Source organism: Electrona antarctica, assembly GCF_951216825.1.
Source record: "Electrona antarctica genome assembly, chromosome: 2".
Classification (NCBI taxonomy): Eukaryota; Metazoa; Chordata; class Actinopteri; order Myctophiformes; family Myctophidae; genus Electrona; species Electrona antarctica.
The window spans coordinates 10,067,477-10,091,707 of NC_136807.1; the positions used below are offsets into that span (position 1 = coordinate 10,067,477).

General features: G+C 43.2%; 1 protein-coding gene across 1 annotated transcript; it reads left to right on the forward strand.

Moving 5' to 3' along the window:
- Positions 1 to 3,890: 3,890 nt before the first annotated feature.
- On the forward strand, positions 3,891 to 23,879 carry ccdc22 (CCC complex scaffolding subunit CCDC22). Its single transcript, XM_079528075.1, has 16 exons — positions 3,891 to 4,367; positions 4,934 to 5,111; positions 9,536 to 9,668; positions 16,516 to 16,622; positions 17,319 to 17,403; positions 18,013 to 18,182; positions 19,021 to 19,227; positions 20,441 to 20,632; positions 21,061 to 21,180; positions 21,772 to 21,888; positions 22,136 to 22,237; positions 22,489 to 22,596; positions 22,799 to 22,894; positions 23,081 to 23,140; positions 23,247 to 23,321; positions 23,455 to 23,879. The coding sequence occupies exons 1-16, from the start codon at positions 4,318 to 4,320 to the stop codon at positions 23,566 to 23,568; spliced, it is 1,914 nt and encodes a 637-aa protein (XP_079384201.1). The 5' UTR covers positions 3,891 to 4,317; the 3' UTR covers positions 23,569 to 23,879.
- The last annotated feature ends 352 nt before the right edge of the window (positions 23,880 to 24,231 follow it).

Sequence of the window (24,231 nt, forward strand, 5' to 3'; positions counted from 1 at the left end):
ATTTCAGTGTGAACTGACAATAAAGTACTATATCATATCATATCAAATCATATATCACGATCCACTATGTTGTGATATTGCGATAGGCCACTGTAAGCAAGGTGATAAATTGCGATTTACCAAATATGTGTCTGTGCAGTCTCACTTACATTGTACATGTATGGATTGTACAGAATTCCTCTGGAACTGTGTGTACTGTATGTGTATAAATCAATCATCATCGGTTTGTGACCTCCAGCTCTCACTGGATCAGTGTGAATGGCCGGGATGAGATGAGGATCAGCATCTCCAAATCTGTGGCCATGGTTCTCAGCAGGAAACCGGTTGATTGCCCACGAGTTCAAGTATCTCTGGGTCTTGTACATGAGCGAGGGCAGGACAGAGCGGGAGATCAGCTGGAGAATTGGAGCAGTAGGCAGGAGAGACGCAACGGTCACTCTTCCACACTGTTGTGACGAAAGGAAAGCTGAGGTGCATGCAAAGGCTAAAATATGGGCGACTGTGGCTCAGGAGGTAGAGCAGGTCGTCCAATGATCCATGGGTCGGCGGTTCGAATCCCGGCTCCTCCTGTCTACATGTCGAAGTGTCCTTGGGCAAGACACTGAACCCCAAATTGCTCCCGATGTGCTGGTTGGTACCTTGCATGGCTTCCGCCGCAATCGGTGTATGAATGGATGAATGTAATGCACATCTATGTAAAGCGCCTTGGATAAAGGCGCTATATAAATGCACCATTTACCATTTACCATTTAAAATATGAAATTTAGATAGCATATTATATGTAGACATAGCAGATAGTGTTTACTTATAGTTTCATTGTACAGATAGTCTACTGTTAGACGGATGTTAGGTTCTTAGTTTACAAATGATCCTAGTTGACTATTTCTATGCACTTTATGCATAACCTTATGTTATTCTTGCTTACTGGTGCAAGTCACTCTGGATCAAGATCATCTGATAAATGCCTAAATTGTAAATTGTACCTCGGGCCACATGCCGCTTGGGGGAGACGCATAGGGCAGACGAAGGATCAGATGCTGGGATTACAAGCTGGCTTTGGAAAGCCTCGGTATCCCCAGGTATCAGTGTTGATTTCGTTGACTAATACTATGACGAAAAATGTTCACCGACTGTCCGTCCATCCATGTTACCAGCTACTCAACTGTAACAGCTCTTCTGTCCAAAAATCGCACAAATCGGTACACAGTATCTCTATATAGTCATGTCTCTCTACGTCGTCCTCAGACGAGCCCTCCTTCGGTGTCTCCAGTCATCTCGGTTCTCCATACATCTGGCCAGCTCATTTGTGCTTTCTGCACCAGCATCTTTCTTTAGTACGTCCACGTAGGTAGGTGTGGGACGTCCTCTCGATCGATGCCCGTGTGTTGGTTCCCACACAGTACAAGCTTTTTGGCCGGGAGTTCTTGGTGTCGGTGGCAGTGGCCAGCTAGTCTCATCCTCCTTACTGCTATCTTCTCTGTTACACTTGGTAATGCCCGACGCTTGTTGGTGATGTGCTCGTCCCTGTTGATGTTAAGTACCACAGTACCACACGTAACATTCTGGTGTAGCACCCGTCCAGGGATTTCTGTAGGGCTTGTGTTAGTGTCCAGCATTCACAGCCATAGAGGAGGACGGACTCCACGGTAGCAGAGAAGAAACTGATCTTGATGTGTCAGGGGAGGTTGGATTTCCACACACACTGACAGATCTGTCTGATATTGGAGGATTGGCTAACATTGGCTTCCAAAGTTTGAAGCATTGGTCCATTTTGAACAAAATGCCTCAAATGTTATCATGAACGCAGTGTGCGATTTATGTGACATTTTGCATGCACATCTCATGCCAATAAAGATCTTTTGAATTGAATTGTGTGTACACTCACAGTTTCTCGTCGATCTGTGCTGGGCTGCTGGCGTGCCGTTCTCGACAGACAAACAGAAGGACAGACAGACGGACAGGGGCAAGGCCAAAACATCTTCGGCCTGGCGGAGACAACAATATGTCAAGATAACTGAGATTGTCTGCACACTTGAACTGTCTACCATGTCTACATTGACCTCCATTATAAAATTCATATTGAGAATTATAATGATAATGATAATGATACATAGCTTGCAGAGTTAGTTCAGTCAGATATACTAGAGGGGTTCATTCAGTGTTATGCAAGACCCATATGTAATTCTCTGACGTGGCAATCAGCTGACCAAATGGCCAGGGTATTTAAGCTCACCTAAGGCTGGATTCTTCCTGCGTTCTTTCCTCTGCATATGCGTTCCTGGTGTTGTCATGTTTGCTCCCACCGCCACCCCAGCACCACCGGTGGGCTCTTCCTGTTCCCTGTGTTGGGCGTTGTTATATTGCTTTTAATGGTTAATGATGGTTGTAAAATTGTGCCGAGCACGGAGAAAAATGTAGCAGAGCCGAATGCCAAGATAAAATATTATATGCACACTTGTATTCTCATTCTATAATACATATTTGTTCAATCTATCCGTGAGTTATCTGACTGAAATAAATACAAATGCAAAGTTAGACTACTTTGGCCTACTGGCAGCATGTAGGGCTGTATACAAAAATCTTGCCACAAATTTTAATTCACCAAATTGTATTGTGTTGTAGATGTAGATAACTGAATTAGCTACACCACAATACAATTTGGTGAATTAATGTACGGTGTGTACTTTCCTATATTGCGCTGATCAAAGCAATTTGATCATTATTTTATTAGACCAAAATGCAAAATAGTACAAGTCAAACACTTTGTCCAAAAGGATTACACCAAAAACGTCCTTGCAGTGTTGTTTGAACAGTCATTTGAAGCGTCAAACACTGCTGTAGCACCCCCTATGTGTGAAATGTAGTTGTTTTAAAAAAATACTGTGACCATTCTCTTGTGTGCCTGTGGCATCCTGGGGCCCCTAATCTAGCCCCTGGTGTGACTATTGTCATGGCAGACCCCTGAATAGTATCTGTCTGATGGGGATTGGAATAACGGTGCGCCTGTGGCCCTTGGCGTGACTATATTGTCATCATGTCATGGATGGTAGACATACACCTGAAACATGTTTGTTTGTGCTAAGTTTGGTACATATTGAAGCAACATTGTGTCTGTGGCCCTGAGGGACCCTATGGTCCCTGGTGTGAATATTCTCATTCCAGACCCTGTATAGACTACTGTGTTTGTGCCGCCGTCCATTGGGACATTTTAATTTGAATATAGAATTAGCCAAATTGTGCACAAACATGTACAGTAGGTAGGTGTGGTACAAGTGTGAATGTTATTGTATTGTATATTTGTCTTTAAATGTTTTGATGAGTTGAATACACAGGACACTGGAAACAAGCCCCTAGGGATTTTTGTGTTATCCTTACCTTTATCAATCGTTGTAAAATCATACCTCTGTACTATTGTCAAACTGTTAATAACATATTCAATCAATCAATCGATCAATCAATCAATCAATCAATCGACCAATCAATCAATCAATCAATCAATCAATCAATCAATCAATCAAAAAGGAGTCCATGTCCTACTGTCCAGTGTCCAAAAGTAGTGGGAGGTCTGATACATGTCACTGCTGCTGTACTTTTGGACTGGAAGTCCATAATAACCAACCAACCCCATAACTCTATGGCTGCAACTCCATGCAAGTGGATGGGAGGAGGGATAATTCCGGATATGATATGAATTATGAACAACCAACCATAGACAATATCTATGCAACCAACCAGTGGTAACCACACAAATTCAGAAATGCACGTGCCAAAACCTCTTGTCGGTCATGCGACTGCCTCGCGCAATGCATGCCGGGAATTGGCGTTCTCGATCCTATGATTTTTCCCCGAGGTTTTAGCGGCAAAAACTCCACCTCCTATGAAACACAGCGGCGGCTGACTGGGGGCAGCACTCCTCCCATATGACTTCCTGTCTACTCTCTCAACAAAATGCAGAAATGTAGTACGAATGTTGCAGCTAACGTTGGTCAGCGTCAGTTTAACGGTCTTAGAAAAGACACGTTCAGTGCGACGAAAGGTTATTGGTAGCCTGGACGAGAGACTAAAAAAGCACTCAAGGCATGAAATGGACCCGAGTTAGCAGCAAGCTGACTGGTATGGTTTCATGGCTAGCAGGCAAGCTATAGTTAGCTGCGTTAGCATAGTCTAATCCAATGGACAACCCTGATGTAAATATTAACTAATTATTAGCAACCCTGTCAGCATTAGATACACCGTCATAAGCCTGTTTTTGTTGCGTCGTGACGGGGGCTGTTTTGTGAGAATTGCCAGTCGTGGCAAACATCACTTACATCAGTGATGGAGGAAGTTGACAAGATTTTGATTCACTCCCTCAGACAGACCGGCACGTAAGTAATGCTAAGCAACTGTTTGTCATGCAATGGGCTTTTCTAGGCATGGTAGGTTGACAACTGACTGACCAGTGTAAAGAAGACTTTTCTGGGATAGTAGTAAGGTGAATTGACAGCCATGATGAACCAGCACATCAGATGTAGCCCTGAAACATGACTGTCAAGTACGAGCGTCATGTGAACCATGGGTACATCAGATGATGCTTGAGATGAATGAGTGTCCCTTTTAGAGCGAGAGACTTTTGATGAATTGAACAAGGTGGACCCTCTTGTAAACAAGTGTAATGCTTTATTGGGTCGTCCACTCACAGTTAACAGTCTTTGTATTGAGTTTTGTACTGTAATTCTGCAAACTGTTAATAAATATTTCAATCAATCAAAAAACCTGATTGTCACCAGGGCACTAATACTTTAAGCGTACCTATTTCAGGCATGTCATTTTAACAATTCAAGAATAATAAGCCAAAAATTGCAGCAACGCATCTTAATGCTGCTTTTGAAAATAGGACTTGGTTGAGAGTACAGAAACTTCATGACGCAGATCATGTTTATATCTGCTTCAGGGAGGTGAATGATGACATTCAAAGCGTCAAGCAGTTTACCAGTGAGCTGATTGTGGAGGCAGTGGTGAGATGTGTGCGAGTCATCGACCCAGCCCTGGGCAGTGGGATATCCCCGTCCCTGCCCCCCGGCATGTCCGCCCGCTTCCGAGTGGGCATGGTCCTGGCACAGGCCTGTCAGGTAAGAGAGATAAAATCTCTTATCTAAGAGGAGGTGTGTGTGTGTGTGTGTGTGTGTGTGTGTGTGTGTGTGTGTGTGTGTGTGTGTGTGTGTGTGTGTGTGTGTGTGTGTGTGCGTGTGTGCGTGTGTGCGTGTGCGTCACACACACACGTCACATACAGACATGTAAATGTATGTATGCAAATGTGCATATAGTGTGCAACTATCCCAACAGCAACATTCTAATCGAGCTTTTCAACCTCTTCATGACTTTCACTTTGAGTTCCCTGTTGTAAAATAAATATGCACATCTCTTAAACTGACAGTGTTCTTGTGAAGCTGCCGTTTATAGGTGGACCAGCTTGTGAAGAAACTTTATATTTGTGAACGATTGCAACCTTTGTCATATAATCGGTTCAGGAACATAAAACAACCTATGCGGGCACATAGGTTGGTGAACCAATAGGGAGCCGCCTTTGGTTTCCAGTGCTAGATTTAATCTGCCTCCTCTAGGGAGCGTTCTTTCAGGCTATAGCGTCTCCATCACATGGTTCAAAATCCTATCCAAAGTAGTAAACCAAATATTACTCCATTCTCAACATAATTACCTTTTCTCCCAATTCAGTCATTGTGCCAATCTTTGTCATTTATGGAAATCTGAAAACTACCGTAGTTATTTTTGACTTAAGTTTCTTTGTAAAAGGCTGCTATGAAGGTGTTTTTTTTTCCTGAGCGCAGTGTCTGTTTTGAATTGTTTTCAATGGGAGAGCTGTGTATTGAGCTATGCTGGAAACGGCAGCAGTGTGATGAGTGAGGTGCCGAGCGTCTATCCTGTGCTGCACATTGACATCTGGTGTTTTTATCTGGCCGCAGATTTGAAATATTTTCACCCTGGGCATTTGGAAGCGTTATAGGAGAGCTCCCACCTTGGGTTTTCAGCTGGGAAAACACTTCGTACACACGTGTGATGGAAATTAAAAAGGTTTATAGCCGGGTAAAAGGGGTCCTTTTCAAGGCCCTTTGCCTGTAATCTAGCCTTAAAGGTCTTTGCTAGGGGTAGGATATCGCATCATCATCCCCCAGTTTCCTGTTCTCAGCTGACACATTTCCAAACCACACAATGTTTGTGCCAGGCCCACAACACTACTCCATACCACCACCTCTAGCTGGACCAAAGTGTTTCTCTCTGGTCGTGTCATCTTGTGAAAAGTAGTGGTTGTGTCTGTCTCCACATTTCAAGATAGAGGAGAGGGAGATTGTCACTCCCAGGATTTGTAGCTTGGAACTGTTGTTGAGCATGACCAAGGGCAGGTGGTCCCCACACAGCTCCTGTGACAGTACACTACTAATTCCAGTGTTTGGAAACATTTCATTGATTTCAAGTTACTGTATTTGCGTTGTATACACCATTCCACACCAGGATTAGAATCTCACTCCTGTAAGATGTTCAATAATTAGAGCCGGTCAAACAAACCACATCAGTGGTTCCCAAACATTTTCATGTCAAGGACCCCCAAATTGACACTAATTAGCCCGCGGACCCCCATTTGAAAAGATATGTCATGGACCCTGATAAGAGAAGATTTTTAAGGCTCTAGCAGAGATTCTCAACCCGTTTAATTTAAAGGACCCCCCAGTTTCACATGCATTAGTCTACGGACTAATGCATTTAATGCCATTTCTATCTCTGGGACCCTCAATTTATATTGTAAAATCACTGTTAATTTATTTAACTGTTACAGACCCATAAGAGTCCATTTAATTCCAAACTATCATTTAGCTGGGGACCCCCTGGAACACCCTCAAGGACCCCTAGAGGTCCCCGGACCCCACTTTGCTATCCTGAATCACTATTAGATTTATAATAAGCATGTTTAGAAATGTGTATTTTAGGCTGTTAATATTTTTATAGCAGATGTATTATCTGTGTTATAGAGACGAGGCAGTCGGTAACTTCTAAAAGACCAAGTTCTGAGTTCAACACACCAGAAATTCAGAATGACAGCTGTGCCTGTTTTGGATTAATTTGCTCGTCTATTAACTGCTTACCGTGCGGCGTGCAGTACATGAAAACTACTCCGGACCGGTGATGTGACAATGACGTTAAAATTGATTGAGTTGGATGAACAGTTTCTCTCTCCAACATTTCCCCGTGTTTTTAGTTTATTGAAATAATTTCATGCACATGTCTCCAGTGCACAGCTCAGCTGGTTTCTAAAGTTGTGCCTGCCGTTGACTAGATATCTCTTCAATTAAGGGTTTATTATATTGATTAAGTTAATAATATTATATTGATTAAGTTAATATGCAACATATGAATGCCTCTCGGTTGCTAGGCGATCAATAAAACAAGAAATGAAACGGAAGTGAAAAAGTTTACCTCCATCCGTGTTTACATTTTTTTTCAAATCCTTTTATCTCTTCTTTTCCCAGATTACAATTTTAATCAAGCTTTATTCACGGCCGATAACTAAAGCGTAGATGATCGCGGTTACACAATGTATGTTTCGGACACAGGATTTCACTCTTTGGTTGACATCAGAGCCTTATACTCCTTAACCCCTTTTGGTGTTTTAAACATTGTTATAATTTAATTTAGCTGTTGAAAAATAGCAGATCTACGCGCTACGAGCTTGTAGGTCTGCTATTTTTGAAAAATCGTGAAAATATTTATTTCAGAGGATTTAGAAGATTTTTTTAAATTTTGAGGTCAGGCCTAAATGGGTTAATTTTGTACAGAATATATTGTTACAAATCCTAAATTTGAAATAACTAAAGAGTATTTCAAGACTCGGAGTGACCTGATCATTCAAGCAGGTGCCACACATATTGCATACATGTATGTATGATGACTGAGCAACAGCAGCTTCTATTTGTGTCTTTGTCCTACTGTATGTTGCAAATCATATTAGGCTGTCCTTTGAGGACCAAGACATCACATGACTGAAGGCAAAGTTAATAAGTACTACCCACCCAGTGCATCCTTAATCAAAGAATGTCAAGAAGCATGTAGTCTTTTTTTATTAACAAGGCACAGCAACTGAATGTGGAATGGCAGGAAGGATCACTTTTGATCAAGTTTGCCTCCATCACTTTCAATTGCAAAGTGACAACCATGAGACTAATTAATGGATATAGTATGTCTTTGTCAGTCTTTATAGGACTAGTGTTAAACTGAAGGTGCAAGTAGGTGCCTGCTAGCACAGATATTTGAGTACAAATGTAAACTTCATTCAGTTTAGACAAAATAAACTAAAGCTGCCTGCTGTGACATAAAGCAATTGGAGTACTCTGATTTCGGACTACCAGAGAACCGCTCTCAGCCTCTCACTCCTGAGCCATTGCTGAATGTGAATGTTCTTTTCTTTTTTTCATTGCTTCAGACTTGCATACAGATGTGTCTGTTAACAAAGCTTCTTAATATTCTGGGTGGTTTGGTTTGTAGTTGTAAGGCTGACAAACTAGAGAGTGATTTATGGTGTACTGCTGACTTTCTTTTTTGCATGAGTCGTGATTTGAAGCATTTGACACACATTCCACTTTGGTGTTACTGGGGTAAAGGTCAACTGATGTTTTAGCCGTTGGGTTATGCCGGGGCTCCACCGGACGCGTTGCGTCTCCGTCGCGTGCGTCAAAAAACGAACCGGGGCAATTTTAATGCAGTCACGCAACGCAACGCGGGCAGTGGAGCCACCCTTCATTGATTAAAGAGGGAACATTCCCTGACGGTGACGGAGACACGACGCAGACGCACCCGGTGGAGCCCCGGTGTTAGGCCCTCTTAGTTGACGTGGCATTGCAGACCAGACCAGGAGCGGAATTATGGGTGGACCTGCCCTGGATGAACGCAGGCCCACCCAGAGCCCATTCAGGCCCACTCAGATTGACAGTTTTCTCCACCCGTATCAGATCCATTTAGGACCACAATGGAAAGTCCCCAGGACTTTTTTGTGTTATCCTTTTAGCCTAATTGGCAAAAAATGTGGTACAGTAAGTATTAGTCAAATTTTGACTAAAGTATTATTTAAAAAAAAAAAAAATCCGCCGGGTGCAACCGCACAGATTACAGATTCCACCAGACAATGTGTCCCAAAAGCGGAAAGCACATGTGCTTTACATGCTGCTATTGCTGCTATACATGTCTTTTTCTACAGAAAGCAGACGAATAGTGAAATATATTAATCTACTGGTCATTCATCTACTGGTCAATACAATACATCTTATTGTCTATTAACACATCATTGGCTATATTGTACATTAATTAATGGTTTTACTTTTAAACTTGCCATATATACTTGCATACATACTTGTGCCAGTGTTGGCAGATTTATAATTACGTGTGAAAAGTGAATCAATCAATTTTAATTTCTTTAGTAAAGGCATTTGCAACAGCCCCTCTCAGCAATCTGATCAGAATTGTAATGCTATGGTTTGATGCTCCATAGGACCTTGGCTACAAAGGAGAGATAGGCTACCAGACCTTCCTGTACAGCAACGAGCCAGAGATCCGCTCCCTTTTGATGTTCCTGGTGGAGAAGCTGCCCAGAGAGAGTGCCGAGTCCTCGGACCAACCAGCAGGTACTACAGCTGTGGTGGAAAATTCACTAAGGAATAAGAATATAGAACTGACAAGTAATGAAATAAGAATAGAGTTGAAAGTATAAGTTTATTTGAAGGATCCGTGGACAGAGTACAAAACCAAAGTACAGAGTTCAGATAATGACAAAGTCAAAGTGATCGACCATGGTTCCCCTAGCTCAGGGTTCCCCAATAGGCGGCCCGCGGGCCATTTGCGGCCCGCGGAGCGCCCCCTTGCGGCCCGCGGAAGAATTAAAAAAACAACAAAAAAAACATTTTCTTTTTCTTTTTTTTGGGGGGGGGGTCCCAGATATAAATGGCATTAAATGGGGGTCAGTAGCCTGTGCATGTCAAACTGGGCATCCTTTTCAAATGGGGTCCTGCCCTGAAAATGAATTTTCAGGGCAAGACCTCACGCGTGCGGACTCGGCCCCCAGCCTGGTACCCTAGTCAAAATATGGCCCTCGAGGAAAATTAATTGGGGAACCCTGCCCTAGCTGATGTGTCTGAGCATGAAATGAAATGAAATGAAATGATTACTATATTTACCCAGGGTATCTGGGCTAAGCTCAATAACTTGTTTCCAGCCAGGCCCTGCTCATAGAACATTTCATCGTAGTGGTTCAATGCCTTGTTCAAGGGCACTTCAGCGGTGGTAATTTTAACGTGTCTGACCGATTATTCGAACTGGCGACCTTCCGGTATCAAGACCGCTCCGCAATCCGTTCGGCCACCGCTGCCACAAATACATTTGTGCCTCTTCTTATACCCTCCTACTGTGGTACACAGATGCTTGTATCAGCAGAATCTTCAAGAACAAAAGGGGAAGTTGAATGGGACAGAAGTTCAAGGGATGGGTCAAAAGGGTGGCAGTTCATTGATAGTTGAGATATGTGTTTAGTTCCTTATCTAGCTACCCGTCTTGCGACTTCACCCCTTCTGGGGAGCTATAGGCCCTATAGACACCCACAGTGCCACACAGCAGTTTCGCTGGCTGTACATGGGTACAGACTTCCTGTTTGCTTCCTGGTCTTTAACTGACAACTAGATAATATCTCATCAAGCATTCACACACAAGGTTTTACGACACGGGGGGGGGGGGGGGGGGGGGGGGGGGGGCTTGGGTTTGGTCCTGTGAATTTTTACTTCACAGGACCACCAGGGGTCCAGATGGACCCTTCTTGCGCATCTGTAACGCTAGCATGTACAGATGGGTGCATTTGGTTCCATACACTCTTAGAGTTAAATGAACAGTGAGGATTTTACAGTGTAGATTTGGGACGGGGTCCCAGAGATAGTAAAAATTGTATCAAAGGGGGGCTGTGGCCTAATGCATATCATACTGGGGGTCATTAACTCCATTATTGCTCGCTAGGTGGCAGCATAAGCACACCTAACCTGTGCCACCCGTCCGCTCTCACTCTACGATCCTTGTTTCATTTCCGCGTTATCGGTGAGGTGGGGGCTGTTGTTGTGAGGACAGTGAAATGAAATGATTACTATATTTACCCAGGGTATCTGGGCTAAGCTCAAGAACTTGTTTCCAGCCAGGCCCTGCTCATTGAACACATTTCATCGTAGTGGTTCAATGCCTTGTTCAAGGGCACTTCAGCGGTGGTAATTTTAACGTGTCGGACCGCTGATTCGAACTGGCGACCTTCCGGTAACAAGACCGCTCCGCTCCGCGTTCCGTTCGGCCACAGTGATCGTTAGCCGTGAGCTCATACCCCTTAGCTCTCGTCAGAAACACAGGGCTTAAAGTTCTCTGTCCTGGGGACGGATTTCCGTCTTGAGGACTTCATATTGGCCATTTATGAGATCAGTGTGAATCTGCAAAAAACATTTAATAAGAGGGGTGTATGTAGCCATGGCCACGGTGTGAATGACATTAAGTCACTCAAACGCAGCATATACTTGCTACTAGTCAAGAGATCTCTCCAAAGTCCAAACTACCAAGCTTCCATTCGCACTCAAATAATATTTACATCGATCAGCTGCTCAGAATGCACGCCGTGCTGCTGAACGTAACCCGGCACGTCCACACTGGCGTGCCGGTGTCGTGACTCGTGGCTCCACGCGCTGTGAGCTTGTATATCTGCTATTTTCTACAAGCAACACTGTGCGCAATTATAAGTCTGTTGTGCTCGATTCGATGTCCCCCTGCTATTCTGACTTAAAAGTAGCACAGATTTAATTTAATTTACCACTGAAGTTGGAAGTTTCTCGATCATGGCAGCGTCCAAAAAATGAAATTACAGGAATAATGGAAGTCACTTGAGTTCTAAATCGAAAGTTGATTACACCACGCACCAGGTAGGAATAGGTTGGAATGGAATTATTTTGTTAACGGGGAAGGCAGTTGACAATACAAGTGCAGTTCTCTTGCATTAAATTAGACATTGCTGCAAAACACCTTTTTTACTTGCTTTTCTTTTTTTTAATTCATTTTTTTGGTGGCTTTCGCCTTTATTTTATATATTTTATGGAGGGACAGACAGTAGGCTGACAGGAAATGGGGAGAGAGATGGGGGGAAGACATGTAGTAAAGGCCGTCGGGATCGGGAGTCGAACCCGCGGCACACTGCCAGACTGGATTACCAGCCAAGGTGCCTGGACCACTGAGCCATTGCCCAGGCCGTTTTTTTTACTTGCTTTAACCCCTGGAAACAGTTACATGTCTGCAGCATGCGAGACAAAGTCACAGATGATTTACGATCGTCGGGATGTGCGACAGCTCACCATGAACAGCTTTAGAGATACAAGTCATTATAACAAGATACAAAATCATGTTATAATGGAGCTGGATTTAAAAATCACATAGCTGGTGAGGACGGAGGCTCTCCATAGCAACCGGAGCAATACTAAAAGGTAAATTGACGGTCGCCGCTTTCATATATGGATTATACGGGGGGGTACGAACATGTACGTAGGTGGCATAATGCCGTACCCTAGCCTAGGGGGTACGATTATAATCGTAGAAAGCAGAGAAAAAGTTAAAATGTAAAAGGTTGCGAAGCACTGTTATCCTATTCATTTGTCATTCGCCTGTTCATTCATACGGTTTTCCCCTTGGTGCAGCCAAGGGCATCTGGCAGTAAATTCAGGTCAATCAAGTATGCAAAAACCTGCTGGTGCCTTATGGGTTCGATAGTGCAGTAGTCTACGCACTGAGCAGAGCGTAGATCTCTTTCAGGAGGCATATGGTACGTTTACACGAGCAGATGCAAAAGTTGCAAAGATACACCGCATAATTGTCGCTTTATATTTGTGTTGCTCACACAGTCGTTGGCGTCATCAAGCGTGCAGACTTGTGTTGGAGGAAGCCGGGCTCCGCAAGCGTCACCGAAGTGCCAATAATCACTGTAAAGCACACCCTCGAGTGTAATATTTTTATACTACCCTTTAAAATAAACACAAGTCAACTCAATTTCATTGTAACTAAGATGTTCGATAAAAAACCTCATATATTCTTTTTTAATGCCAGATTTAGACATTACGACCACAAATGTGGAGTTGAAGCACTAAAAAACAAGGCTAAAACGATCAATTTGATTGGTTTTGCGCTTCGCTGTGTCATTGCAGCTACAGATCTAGGTTTGTAGCTTTGAACCCAGTTCGACTTCAATTTGTATCTTTGGATGGAGTCTACACAAGAATGCTACGAATGGCACTAGTTGTCACATGGACGGACCACATCAGAAATGTGGACCTCTATGGGGACCTACCACGGGTCACGGACAAAGTCGGAGAGAGAAGGATGAGGCTGGCAGGGCACTGCGTCAGGCACCCAGAACTTGAGGCAAGTAAATTGACTGTGGGAGCCAACCCAGGGCAAAGCCAGGAGGGGAAAGAAGCGTACCACCTATGTAGATGTGATGCGGTGCGACAGCTTGGCTGACAACACTGCAGAACTCAAGAACCTGATGTTGGGATAGGAAATTATGGAGGGCAGCGATCCAGGAATCCCGAGTTGGTGTTGGCTAGACCTCACTCTCGCAGTAACAATGCAGCAGCTCCAAACGTTCGGATTTGCTTCGTAGCTTCACGCCGCTGGCTTCCATTGACAATGAATGGTAGACTTTGCATCTGCCTGTCTGAACGCAGCATTATGGTGCGTTCACACCTGGCAGATTAAACGATGCAATTTGGAGCAGATACATGCGTCTTTGCAACGTCATGTTGCTGGCTTCCATTGACAATGAATGGTAGACTGTAGACTTTGCATCTGCCTGTCTGAACACAGCATTATGGTGCGTTCACACCTGGCAGATTAAACAATGCAAGAATGACGCGTTGTGAGTTGATTTGGAGCAGATACATGCGTCTTTGCAACGGCATGTTGCTGGCTTCCATTGACAATGAATGGTAGACTGCATCATTTAATCTGCCCTGTGTGAACGCAACATAAGTCTAATAATATGGCCTGACAACATAATGTAAAACAAATCTTTCACTTAATTTTTATTGAGAAATAGACAATGACAACAATTCCTCATACATTATCGATAGGTTTATAGAACTTATCCTCTTGTAGTCTAAGTATGAATGTTAGTTTTTCCATGACATACAATTCCTCCGTAATGTCCATCCAATGTTCTTTCGTTGGTGGGTCCTGTTGGTACCAGCGTCATCATGTATTATTATGTATTAGAAACTCTTCAGGGATATTTCCCAACAATAAAAAGGAACTAGTCTTGAGTTATCTTAAAACACAGAATGGTCTCCAAGGTGGAGTGGATATCCTGCCAGTATTTCTGAATTTTAGGACAAGCCCAGAATATATGAGCGTGGCCAGCCTCCTTGGCCTCCTTGTAGCCACACTGTCTCCAGCATGGCTGTTCTGTTTTCAATTGTCTTGATTTAATTTTAGGTGTTATGAAAAATCTCATTAGGTTGTTCCAATGGAATTCTCTCCGCATTCTTGAGTTGGTAGAAACAAACTGCATCTTAATGATGTCTTTCTCTCTCTGTCGCTCCTTCTCTCCCTCTGTGTATGTGTTGGTACTGCAGCGCTGTGTGTAATTAAGAGACAATGCTGCTCATTGAGATCTTAAGAAATCTCACAGAACAACACTGCATTGACAAGATAGTGTTTGTACTATCTTCTAAGATTCGCGGGAAAATCAATGTTTCACATATTATCAACTACGATGCAGTATAGTTGCATGCTTGTAGCCGATCATGGGACAGGAACTACCAACAGTCTGATCCCATATGCAGGACACGGCATTACTGATTTTCATGTTGAATAGCTGAACTGAATATCGAAATGAAAGTATAAAATGGTGCATTTATAGTTATTCAAAGAGCTTTGCTGTATTACATTCACCCATTCACCCACTGACGGCAGAGAGGCTCCCAGGTTAACACATTGAGAGCCCACGCAATACTGCCCAAAATCACTTTCACCTAGAAAATCCATTCAAATTTTTTATAATTCAGCTGACTGTGGAGACACATGCTGGAACTTTTTACTTTGAAATGTTTTATAGTTTCTGAGTTATTTAATTTAAACGCCAAATGCATTCTCAATGGCGAAAACACAAACTTTGGCACCACGTGTTAAAAAAAATCACACCCGTGTGAACTGAGTGGTGTAAGGTTTTATATAGCATGATCAGCTGTGGTCTGACGTAATGTCTAACGTAATGAAATAAGGTAAGGTATTATGTAGCCTGATCAGCTCTGATCTGACGTAATGAAATCACACCCGGATGTGATTTCACAACTGGCTTTTTCTGTGCAGAGAAAATGACCATGGTTGCTACGGTCATCCAGTTCACCCGGGTGTGATTTAATTACGTCAGAAATTATTTTGAACATAGCAACCATGCTCATTTTTTTCTGCACACAAAAGCCAGTTGTAGGAGTGGTTTACACCACTCAAAAAAGTGTTTAGATTTTTCAGATTTTTTTTTAATAAAAAAGAAAATTAAAAAATATATATATATATATATTTTTGTTTTTCTTTTTGGAAGACGTCCACAGACGTCTTGGGCTATGCACGTGCGGTAATACCCAGGACGTCCACAGACGTTTTGGGTACAAAATGTGTTAAGTATCTTGCACAAGGACACACTAAGGTGCATTCACACCTCTAATTCGTCAGACTCGATGCGAATGGGCGGAGAAGTTGCATCATTTTTGGCATTTAATTTGCTGCGTTTTGCCTTCACACTGCGCTGTCATCCGCAGCAATTGGAAACGTAGCAGGGACCTTTATCAATGTGTTCAATTCATAAACTACTCAGTGAAATATATGGTGCATGTTAAAAATATACTCTTGAGTACTTATAGTTAGGATGTCACGTAAAATTAGGGTAACGTGCTGTGCACAGACAATCTTCTGTAGGCTACACTGCAGTGTTTTATGTGTTTCCTTAAGCAATTGATTAATGTAGGGACAGTAGGCCTACTCGTCTTCAGTCTTCTCATTCGACCACGTATATCCACAGTAACGGGACATCTTTGCGTTGCGTAAAATTTGCCTTCTCCGTCTCCAACTGTTTCCTCATCATTCATCCGCCACATTGTTTGCTTAATTTCCTTTATTTGATGCAATTGCCGTGCAGTGAATCGAAGTCAGGTGCTCTTGGAAGCGAAGCGAAACCCCCATTTTTTTGGCGAAGTAGAATGCTTCAGACTTCGATTGAGCCTTCACACCTGCCAAACGAAGCGCACTTTCCGACAATACGTTTCGTTTAAATCGCAGTAAAGCATTCTGGTGTGAATGTGACCTAAGCCAGGTGGAGCTGTTGATTGAACTGGGAACCTTCCAGCAATGCATGGTTTTTAGAAAAGCATCTACTGTCCACTTCATCAGCTCTTTTCTTCTGCTGTCCTCCAGGTAAATCAGTGGTCCTCCAGCGAGCCATCGCAGCTCAGATCAAAGCCCAGCTGGCACTGCCCTGGCTTCCACCCAACTGCAGACTGCCCCTCCTCTGTAAAACACAGGTAAAACTAGAATAAAGTAACCTGATAAATGTTAAGTCCTAATCTGCCTCTAAGCCTGGTTTATATCCGTGTCTCCTCTCCACACGTGTGTGGACACCTCTGTCTCACAGGCTCATTTATGATAGTCTGGAGAGACCAGTGTGTCATGTAATTTCACCCTCTTTACACTAGATGGCAGCATACATGGCATTTTCATTGTGTCAAGCCACATTAAACATTTAATATAATGTCTTCTAGTTTGATGAGGGTGGTGCACTGGAGACTCCCGAGTGTTGGTGAATGTGAATGTGGCATTCCTCATGTGGGTTTGTCTACAATATTCAGCTATTATTGAAAACGGAAAAAGAGGAGGGTTACAGTGTTCTTACCAGTTATGATATGTTGGAATGTGCTCTTTTGGGTCTATTTTTGTATTCTGCTGCAATGTGCAAGTAGACTGTATAGGTGCACTGCACAGGTCAATACAATGGCAAAATACAATGCAATAAATGACAGTGTCAATGGGCCCAGGTATAATGACTTAGCCTGTTAGCGGCAGCTGTGCCAGTTTCACTGGCAAACCTACAAAACGTATTTATTGTGCTGCTGGTGATTGTTGACTAGATGTGTCAGTTCTCCACCGAAGCTGTTATAGATGGTTGTTTCTCCACCTCAAAAAGACTACTGAGACTGATAATGTTTTTCTTTCCCCTGTAGAACTCAGGGCCACCTCACAGCTTCCATGCTCAGCCCCTAAGTTTACCGTACAGCACTGAAGATCCAGGGAAGACGCACTTAAAAGGTTTGCCTCCTTCTGAATGGATGTTTGTTTAGAACTTATGTGATTGAGTTTTTAAACCCTTCTGGGGTGTTTTTTTGTGACGTCGCGGAGGATCCCCTTCAGTTTGAATAAGGAGAATGAATGAGTTGATTTAGATTAACAGTAGCTTTTGCTATACCCAGGCTTTTATTTTCGTTCGCATTCGGCTCAAAAATGAAAGCCTGGGGAAACGCATTGGAAAATCTGGCATAGGGAAGCACACTTCCTTGTATTTTGCTAACCAATAACGCTCCAGATTTGCTGACGTCAGTGTTCTCCGCTGTTTTCTACTGGGGAGGAGGGGGGCGGGTGCTCAGATTGGTGAACCAATAGTATCCACCGCCTGTTTTCGACCGGCACTCTCGCCACTCTACTAGACCAGAAATCACACGGGCTGGACCAGGCTAGTTTATTAACAGTGATAAATGAAAAATCTGCAGCTTTTAGTTTCTGTTTTCTGGCTCTGTACAACTGCCCCAGCAGATTCCTCTTTGTAATGATTTAAATTTGGGTGATAAAAGAAAGCACACTCAGTTTAGCGTAATTGGGAAAATACATACAATTAAATGCTTTTGTGTGTCTTGATTGCAGAGGTAAAGGATTACCGTAGGAACCTACTTCCTCCTGTTACCGCCCAGCCTTCCCACCATGCCTCTGTGGCGGCCTCCCTGCTAGAGCAGCATGCCGTTGAGCTGAGTGCCTCTCAGGAGTGGGAGAGCGAGTGGAACAGTCAGGGCCTCCTCTCTCGCCTCACGCCGGAGGTACACTCGCATAACATGATTACATTTATGTTCTCTAATGGTAATGGTCATTTGCATGTGCCCCTTTTGCCATGGAATGTAATAATAGATAATAGGTTTGTTTGCAGAGCTGTTCACAGGGCTTAAAGTTCTCCGTCCTAGGGACGGATTTCCGTCCTGAGGTCTTGTTTTTTTTTTTCTTGCTTTAAGCCCTGTGTTCAACATTACATGGTTTGATTTTGGCAACTCATGGGTCCAAGAGAGAGTGTGTGTGTGTGTGTGTGTGTGTGTGTGTGTGTGTGTGTGTGTGTGTGTGTGTGTGTGTGTGTGTGTGTGTGTGTGTGTGTGTGTGTGTGTGTGTGTGTGTGTGTGTGTGTGTGTGTGTGTGTGTGTGTGTGTGTGTGTGTGTGTGTGTGTGTGTGTGTGTGTGTGAGAGAGATATTGAAGAAGAATATTGTTATTTTCATCAACATTTGCCAAAAGCATGGAATTGTAGACAAAATCTTATCGAACGACAACTAAATATTCTTTAGTTTTGGGTCTGAGAGGCTAAATGTCGTCAAAAGGCGTCTCAAATTCCGAATAAATAATGGACCTTGAAATGAAAAGGGTTGAAAACACCTGCTCTAGTGCATCAATAAAGCACAATTGTCAGAGTCTGTCTATATTCAACACCAGAGGCACCATTAAACTCTAGTTCTTGTCAGTGTCTTGATGATGCCTCTTTAAAAGAAAATGTAATTCCAGAAATAGAGAAAATAATAGATCGCCTATATTGTTTTTAATTTGATCAAAATCGAACATTGAACCTACGTATTTATTATACAGTGTCGCTAATCTGCTGCATTTTGTCCGACAGGAGTACCGATCCAGGAAACGCGCCCGTCTGCACAAGCGCATCGAGGAGCAGCTGCGCACTGCGGCCCAGGCTCAGCCTGACGGCGCCCCACGCTCCAGCTCCGACCTATCAGAACTGCTACAGTCTTTTAGAGGCTCCGCCCCTAGTGATGGCATCCTGAGCAAGGGAACCCACTTCACACACTCTCAGAAGTTTAACTTCACTCAGGTGAATAGTCCTCCTCTCATATACACACTTATATCTGCAGAAGGCAAAACCTGTTATGCTGGAATCGGATTCATGAAATTATTTTTAAGATCAAACTTGAGAAGGCTGTGGTGTTGTTTTTTCAACCTGAGCCATATGTTATGCTAGTACAGTAGTTTTGGTGATGATGCTGACTGGTTGTGATTTTTGTGTGTGTGACCACAAATGGTGCATTGATACTGTAGTGCAGGGGTGCCCAAAAGGTATAGATCGCGATCTACCAGTAGATCACAAAGGCTGTGCAGGTAGATCACATGACATGCCCCTAAAGAGTATTTCATTTAAATATATTGAAGAAAAAAAGAAAAAAAAAGAAAAACATTTCTCCCCCTCTATTTCCCATTCCAAGTGCATTTGTCTTATACTGTACAGAATGTAACACGAACTCTACTATTCTGAAGCCCCCTCAGGTACATATTTAAACTATTTTCAGCAATGGTATAATAATTGATTTGGTGGGTAGATCTTGCCGAGCTGGTCATTTTGAAAGTAGCTCTCAAGTCAAAAAGTGTGTGCTGTAGTGCCTTTATCCATAGCGCTTTACAGTGTGTTTTACATTCACACACTGACTCATCGGGAGAGCTTAGGATTTCAGTAGTCTCGCTTAGGCAGATGATCAGATCTCTGATCGTCTGGTATGGTCTAAATTCAATGAATTGGTTAAAACTGCTGTATACAGAAATGTATACAGCATCACAGAACCAGCGCAGACTTTACTTTGGTTGGACAGTATCAGGATTCGTTTTCAAATCCGTGAGCGTAGGTTTGGTACTCTTATTTTCTCTGGTGTCGAAGCCCATTACATTAATTTAGACTTCCCCAGATGTATCTGGTCGTCTGGCTATGCGAGACTAGGAGTTAAGTGTCTTGCTCACTTTGACACGAACCCCGGAGGAGCTTGGGATCGAACCGGGAACCTACCGATTCCAAGACGTCCGCTCTACCTCCTGAGCCAGTGCCACCACTGGACCGTAGTTGTTTAGCCAGTTGGCACTTCCAAACTCGCAACACATCGCGATGTGTTGCGAGGTTGTAGATTGGCAGTTACTTGTGAATTTCGTATTTATTTTTATATACCTAAATGAGGACATCAGGTTGAAAGTTAAGTTAAAGTACCCAACCGATGAAGGAAGATGTTTTAAAATGCTGTGTTTGTGTAACTGTTCCTCTGCAGGAGCCTGAGAAGGCAGTCCAACAGATGGCTGCTGCAGCCAGTTCTCTGTCCAGCGGGCACCAGTCAGAGGAAGACGTTCAGGCGTGCCAGCAGGAGGAGCTGACGTCACTGCAGGATCAGCTCCAGCAGCTATCGCTCCACATCGGCCAGCTAACTGGAGACATGAAGCAGATGACCGTCACCATCACACAGGTGACCACGGACTACACAGCTGTCACATGTGTGATCGGTTAGCACGCTGCCAAACAGGGGTCAAAATGTAACCCTAGGGCAGGTGTTCTCAAGTAACCTGGGGGTACCTGGGGGTACCAGGCGGTCGACAATACTGTATGAATGGCCCGGTGGCCCGGATGTACTTTTAATACCATCAGGGATAAGCACTTGCCACTTGCCAGGTGGGGCCAGTGAAAATAAGATCCGATCGCTATTGTATTCTCTCTCTGTGAAGCACCATTGAATGGATTCTCTCTCGGTAGAACACTGTTGTATGGTGAAGTATTCTTTTCTCTCTGCAGCAGTGAGTGCAGCTCCTTAACCCCTTCCCCCCTGCTACAGAGAGAGAGCAAAGGGGATAGAGTGGGTGACTTTACTCTCCATTCAGCTTTGATGTCTGGGTGCAGGTATCTGATGAGTTGAAGCAGAGAGACCTGGGGAATGAGGAGAAGGACGAGAGTGTGCAGGTGAAGAAGCAGACCATTGACCTACTGCCAGACGCTGAGAACAACTTGGCAAAGCTTCAGGTAGGAACACTCTAATCTGCAGGGATCAACTTTGTTTTGGGAGGTATCTTTTAATTATCTATCTATAAAATAAATGCACCACGTCTCTGTACGTGTGTGTACATCTGTAATCCACGTAACTCGAGAACCGTTCGCCCCACCGACTTCAAATGGGACACACGTGACACACCACCACAGGGAGTGCAATGCCCGGTGTCAGATATACGGTTGTCCAGAACCACCACAAAAGGCTCTGGTCAGGAGGCTCTGCCAGTGGACCTAAGTCCCCTCACCTGTTCCATGACGTCACATTGAGATTAGGCAACACACTTCATATTTAGGCATGCCTGACATGGAACTCCATATATAGGAATAAAGGGACACAGAGAGACAGATACAGAAATCTCGATATATGGGCATAAAGGGGACAGACAGACAGACAGACAGATGGGTGGAACGGGTACTCTGACACGGGTACAACGGTATTGCACAGATCTCCAACTCCCATCGTTACCGACTCTGCGCTACAGCCGGGCACCGGTCTAGTAGTTTCAATTTTGATAAAATAATGTTCAACGTAATGTGTGTGTGTGTTTCTGTGTCCACCACCAGGGCCTTGTAGAGGCAAGTGCTAAGCGAGTGGTGAACTTGGCATCGCAGTGGGAGAAACACCGCGCTCCACTTATAGATGAGCACCGCAGACTCAAGGAACTGTGCAGCAATCGGGATGTAAGTCGTTTCAATCACTTTATACAGTCCATAGTCAAACTGCATTAGTATCCACGTTCCTAATTTCTTGAGTAGACATAAATAAACATTGTCTTATAAAACTGTTCCTGTTATTACACAATTGTTTGCATTTTGTTTCAGTTTACTGTGCACTTCATTTGAATTGAATTGACAGCACCGATGAGTCTGAGTTCACATGTGACTGAGTACACAAAATGATTGTCCATGACCTTGCTTCATCCACCAGATGGAATCGTCCAGAAAGCTGTCTGAAATCAAGGATCTTCATGACAAAATCCGTCAGTCCGCTGAAGAAGCAAAGAAGAAGGAAGCATTGTACAAGCAACTGGTACTTAACTGAATAGATTCAAAAGAAGGGACTTAAACACTGTTCTAGTGGTGACACCGTCGTATTACAGTGTCATTGCCGACAAGAGCAGATCTTCAAGTTGTGAGCTTGTATATCAGCTCTGGTTCCCAAGAGAAAGACTGACATTGTGATGTAGTAGAAATTAAGCGTAAGATTCAATCTGACGTGTTTGCCTGAATGCTTAAAGTGTGCTTAACCCCCACTATTGTGGTGTGTTTCTTAACAATCAGATCACAGAGATCGAGAATCTTCCTAAAGACGTCTCGCGCTCGGCGTACACACTAAGGATTCTTGAGATTGTTGGCAACATCAAGAAACAAAAGGAGGAAATTACAAAGGTATTTTGACATTACAGAATGACAGAAAAGTGTGGTGTTTACTATTAAAATATACATATACTGTATCTCCAGACGTTAACGTAATGTAAACCTGTTGACCTTACCTTTCTTATTTATTGCTGTTGCCATTGTGGGAACCAAAACCTAGTGGAACATCATGAAGTGTGGTATCTGAGACTGCTTTTGCTTTCCTTGCACGTAGATCTTGTCAGATACCAAGCAACTGCAGAAGGAAATCAACAACCTGACGGGAAAATTGGACAGGACCTTTGCTGTGACCGATGAGCTGGTCTTCAAGGTAGTAGACCAAGGAATATAAAGACGTGTCATGTGCTTTTACAGTCTGTCTCCAGAATAGGGAGGTTTTTGAAGAATTGTATATCCAACCTCATTTTTTTTTTAAATTTTAAGTCAGTTACAGTTGGTCATTGCTTTCATTGTCTGCAGTAAACCTGCTATTAATGTTGTGTTTCATGATTTATAGGATGCCAAGAAAGATGAATCCGTCCGCAAATCATACAAGTACCTGGCAGCCTTGCACGAAGTAAGGCCATGCATGTTACGTCGATCCTATTATATGGTTAATAATAACATATGACAAAGGTTGCATCTAAAGGTCTGTTGCTTATCTATTAATCATCCCCTTATAGAATTGCACTCAGCTGATCCAAACAATTGAGGATACAGGCACGATCATGAGGGAGATCCGAGATCTAGAAGAGCAGGTACACTTACCTTTCCTCAGTCTATCCTGTACTGTTGTTATGCATTTATGCACCAAAGTATAAATCTGGCTTTGTATTTGTATATCGTTTCTTCACCTGAAATTAAATTAATGAAATGGAATGCTTTCTACAGATTGAGACCGAGAATAGTAATAAAACTGTGGCTAACCTGGAGAAGATCCTGGATGACTACAAGGCCATTCGACAGGAGAACTCTGCACTGGCTGCCAAAATCAGAGAGGGTTGACCACCTTACCTGAGTGAGGGGATTGATGCCAAACGGAGCAATAGCCCTGAGCCGTAGACTGCCTGCCCTGTGTGGATTCAACGGAGCAGACCTCCATCTGCACATTTAAACATTTGCTGTCTATCGCCACCTCCCTCTACTGCCATTGGAGAACTTGGCCGCATATTTAGGAAGAAAAGTTGTGTTTTTTTCTACCGAAATTGACATTTTTAATGAACAACCCCCGTGTTGGATGAAGATGACATTTTGATCATTTACAAATGGCTGGTATACCTGGTGATCTGGTTGTCCAGTTACAGGTAAAAAAAGAACATTGCATAGCAATTGATGCTCTTAGACATTTTTCTATTCAACGGTTTTTAGTAGTTCATATTGATTGTAATCAAATCCCTTTCACCCACAAGACTTGATGATCAACGTGCAAATTTTGGACATGTAATAGAGCAATTATTCCCGCTGATTTTCAAACATCAGTAGGAAATTAAATCTAAATTCTTGTGGTTCCCCTTCATCCCGTTTGTGATTGGATCAATTGAATACATGCCTTTGAATGTAGATCAATTATGTTCTATTTTGCCCGATCACAGTGTTTGTTTATAATGAAGTCTGTGAGGTACCATCTCAAAGATGTTACAAAATTTGAGATCCTACAGTACATTAGCA

What these genes read in the sequence shown, in the direction of transcription:
- ccdc22 (XM_079528075.1), top strand. Translation starts at nt 4,318, where the DNA reads ATGGAGGAAGTTGACAAGATTTTGATTCACTCCCTCAGACAGACCGGC. An exon ending in TCCCTCAGACAGACCGGCAC is followed by an intron (nt 4,368 to 4,933) that starts GTAAGTAATGCT and finishes TATCTGCTTCAG; the next exon opens with GGAGGTGAATGATGACATTC. An exon ending in AAGCATTGTACAAGCAACTG is followed by an intron (nt 22,238 to 22,488) that starts GTACTTAACTGA and finishes CTTAACAATCAG; the next exon opens with ATCACAGAGATCGAGAATCT.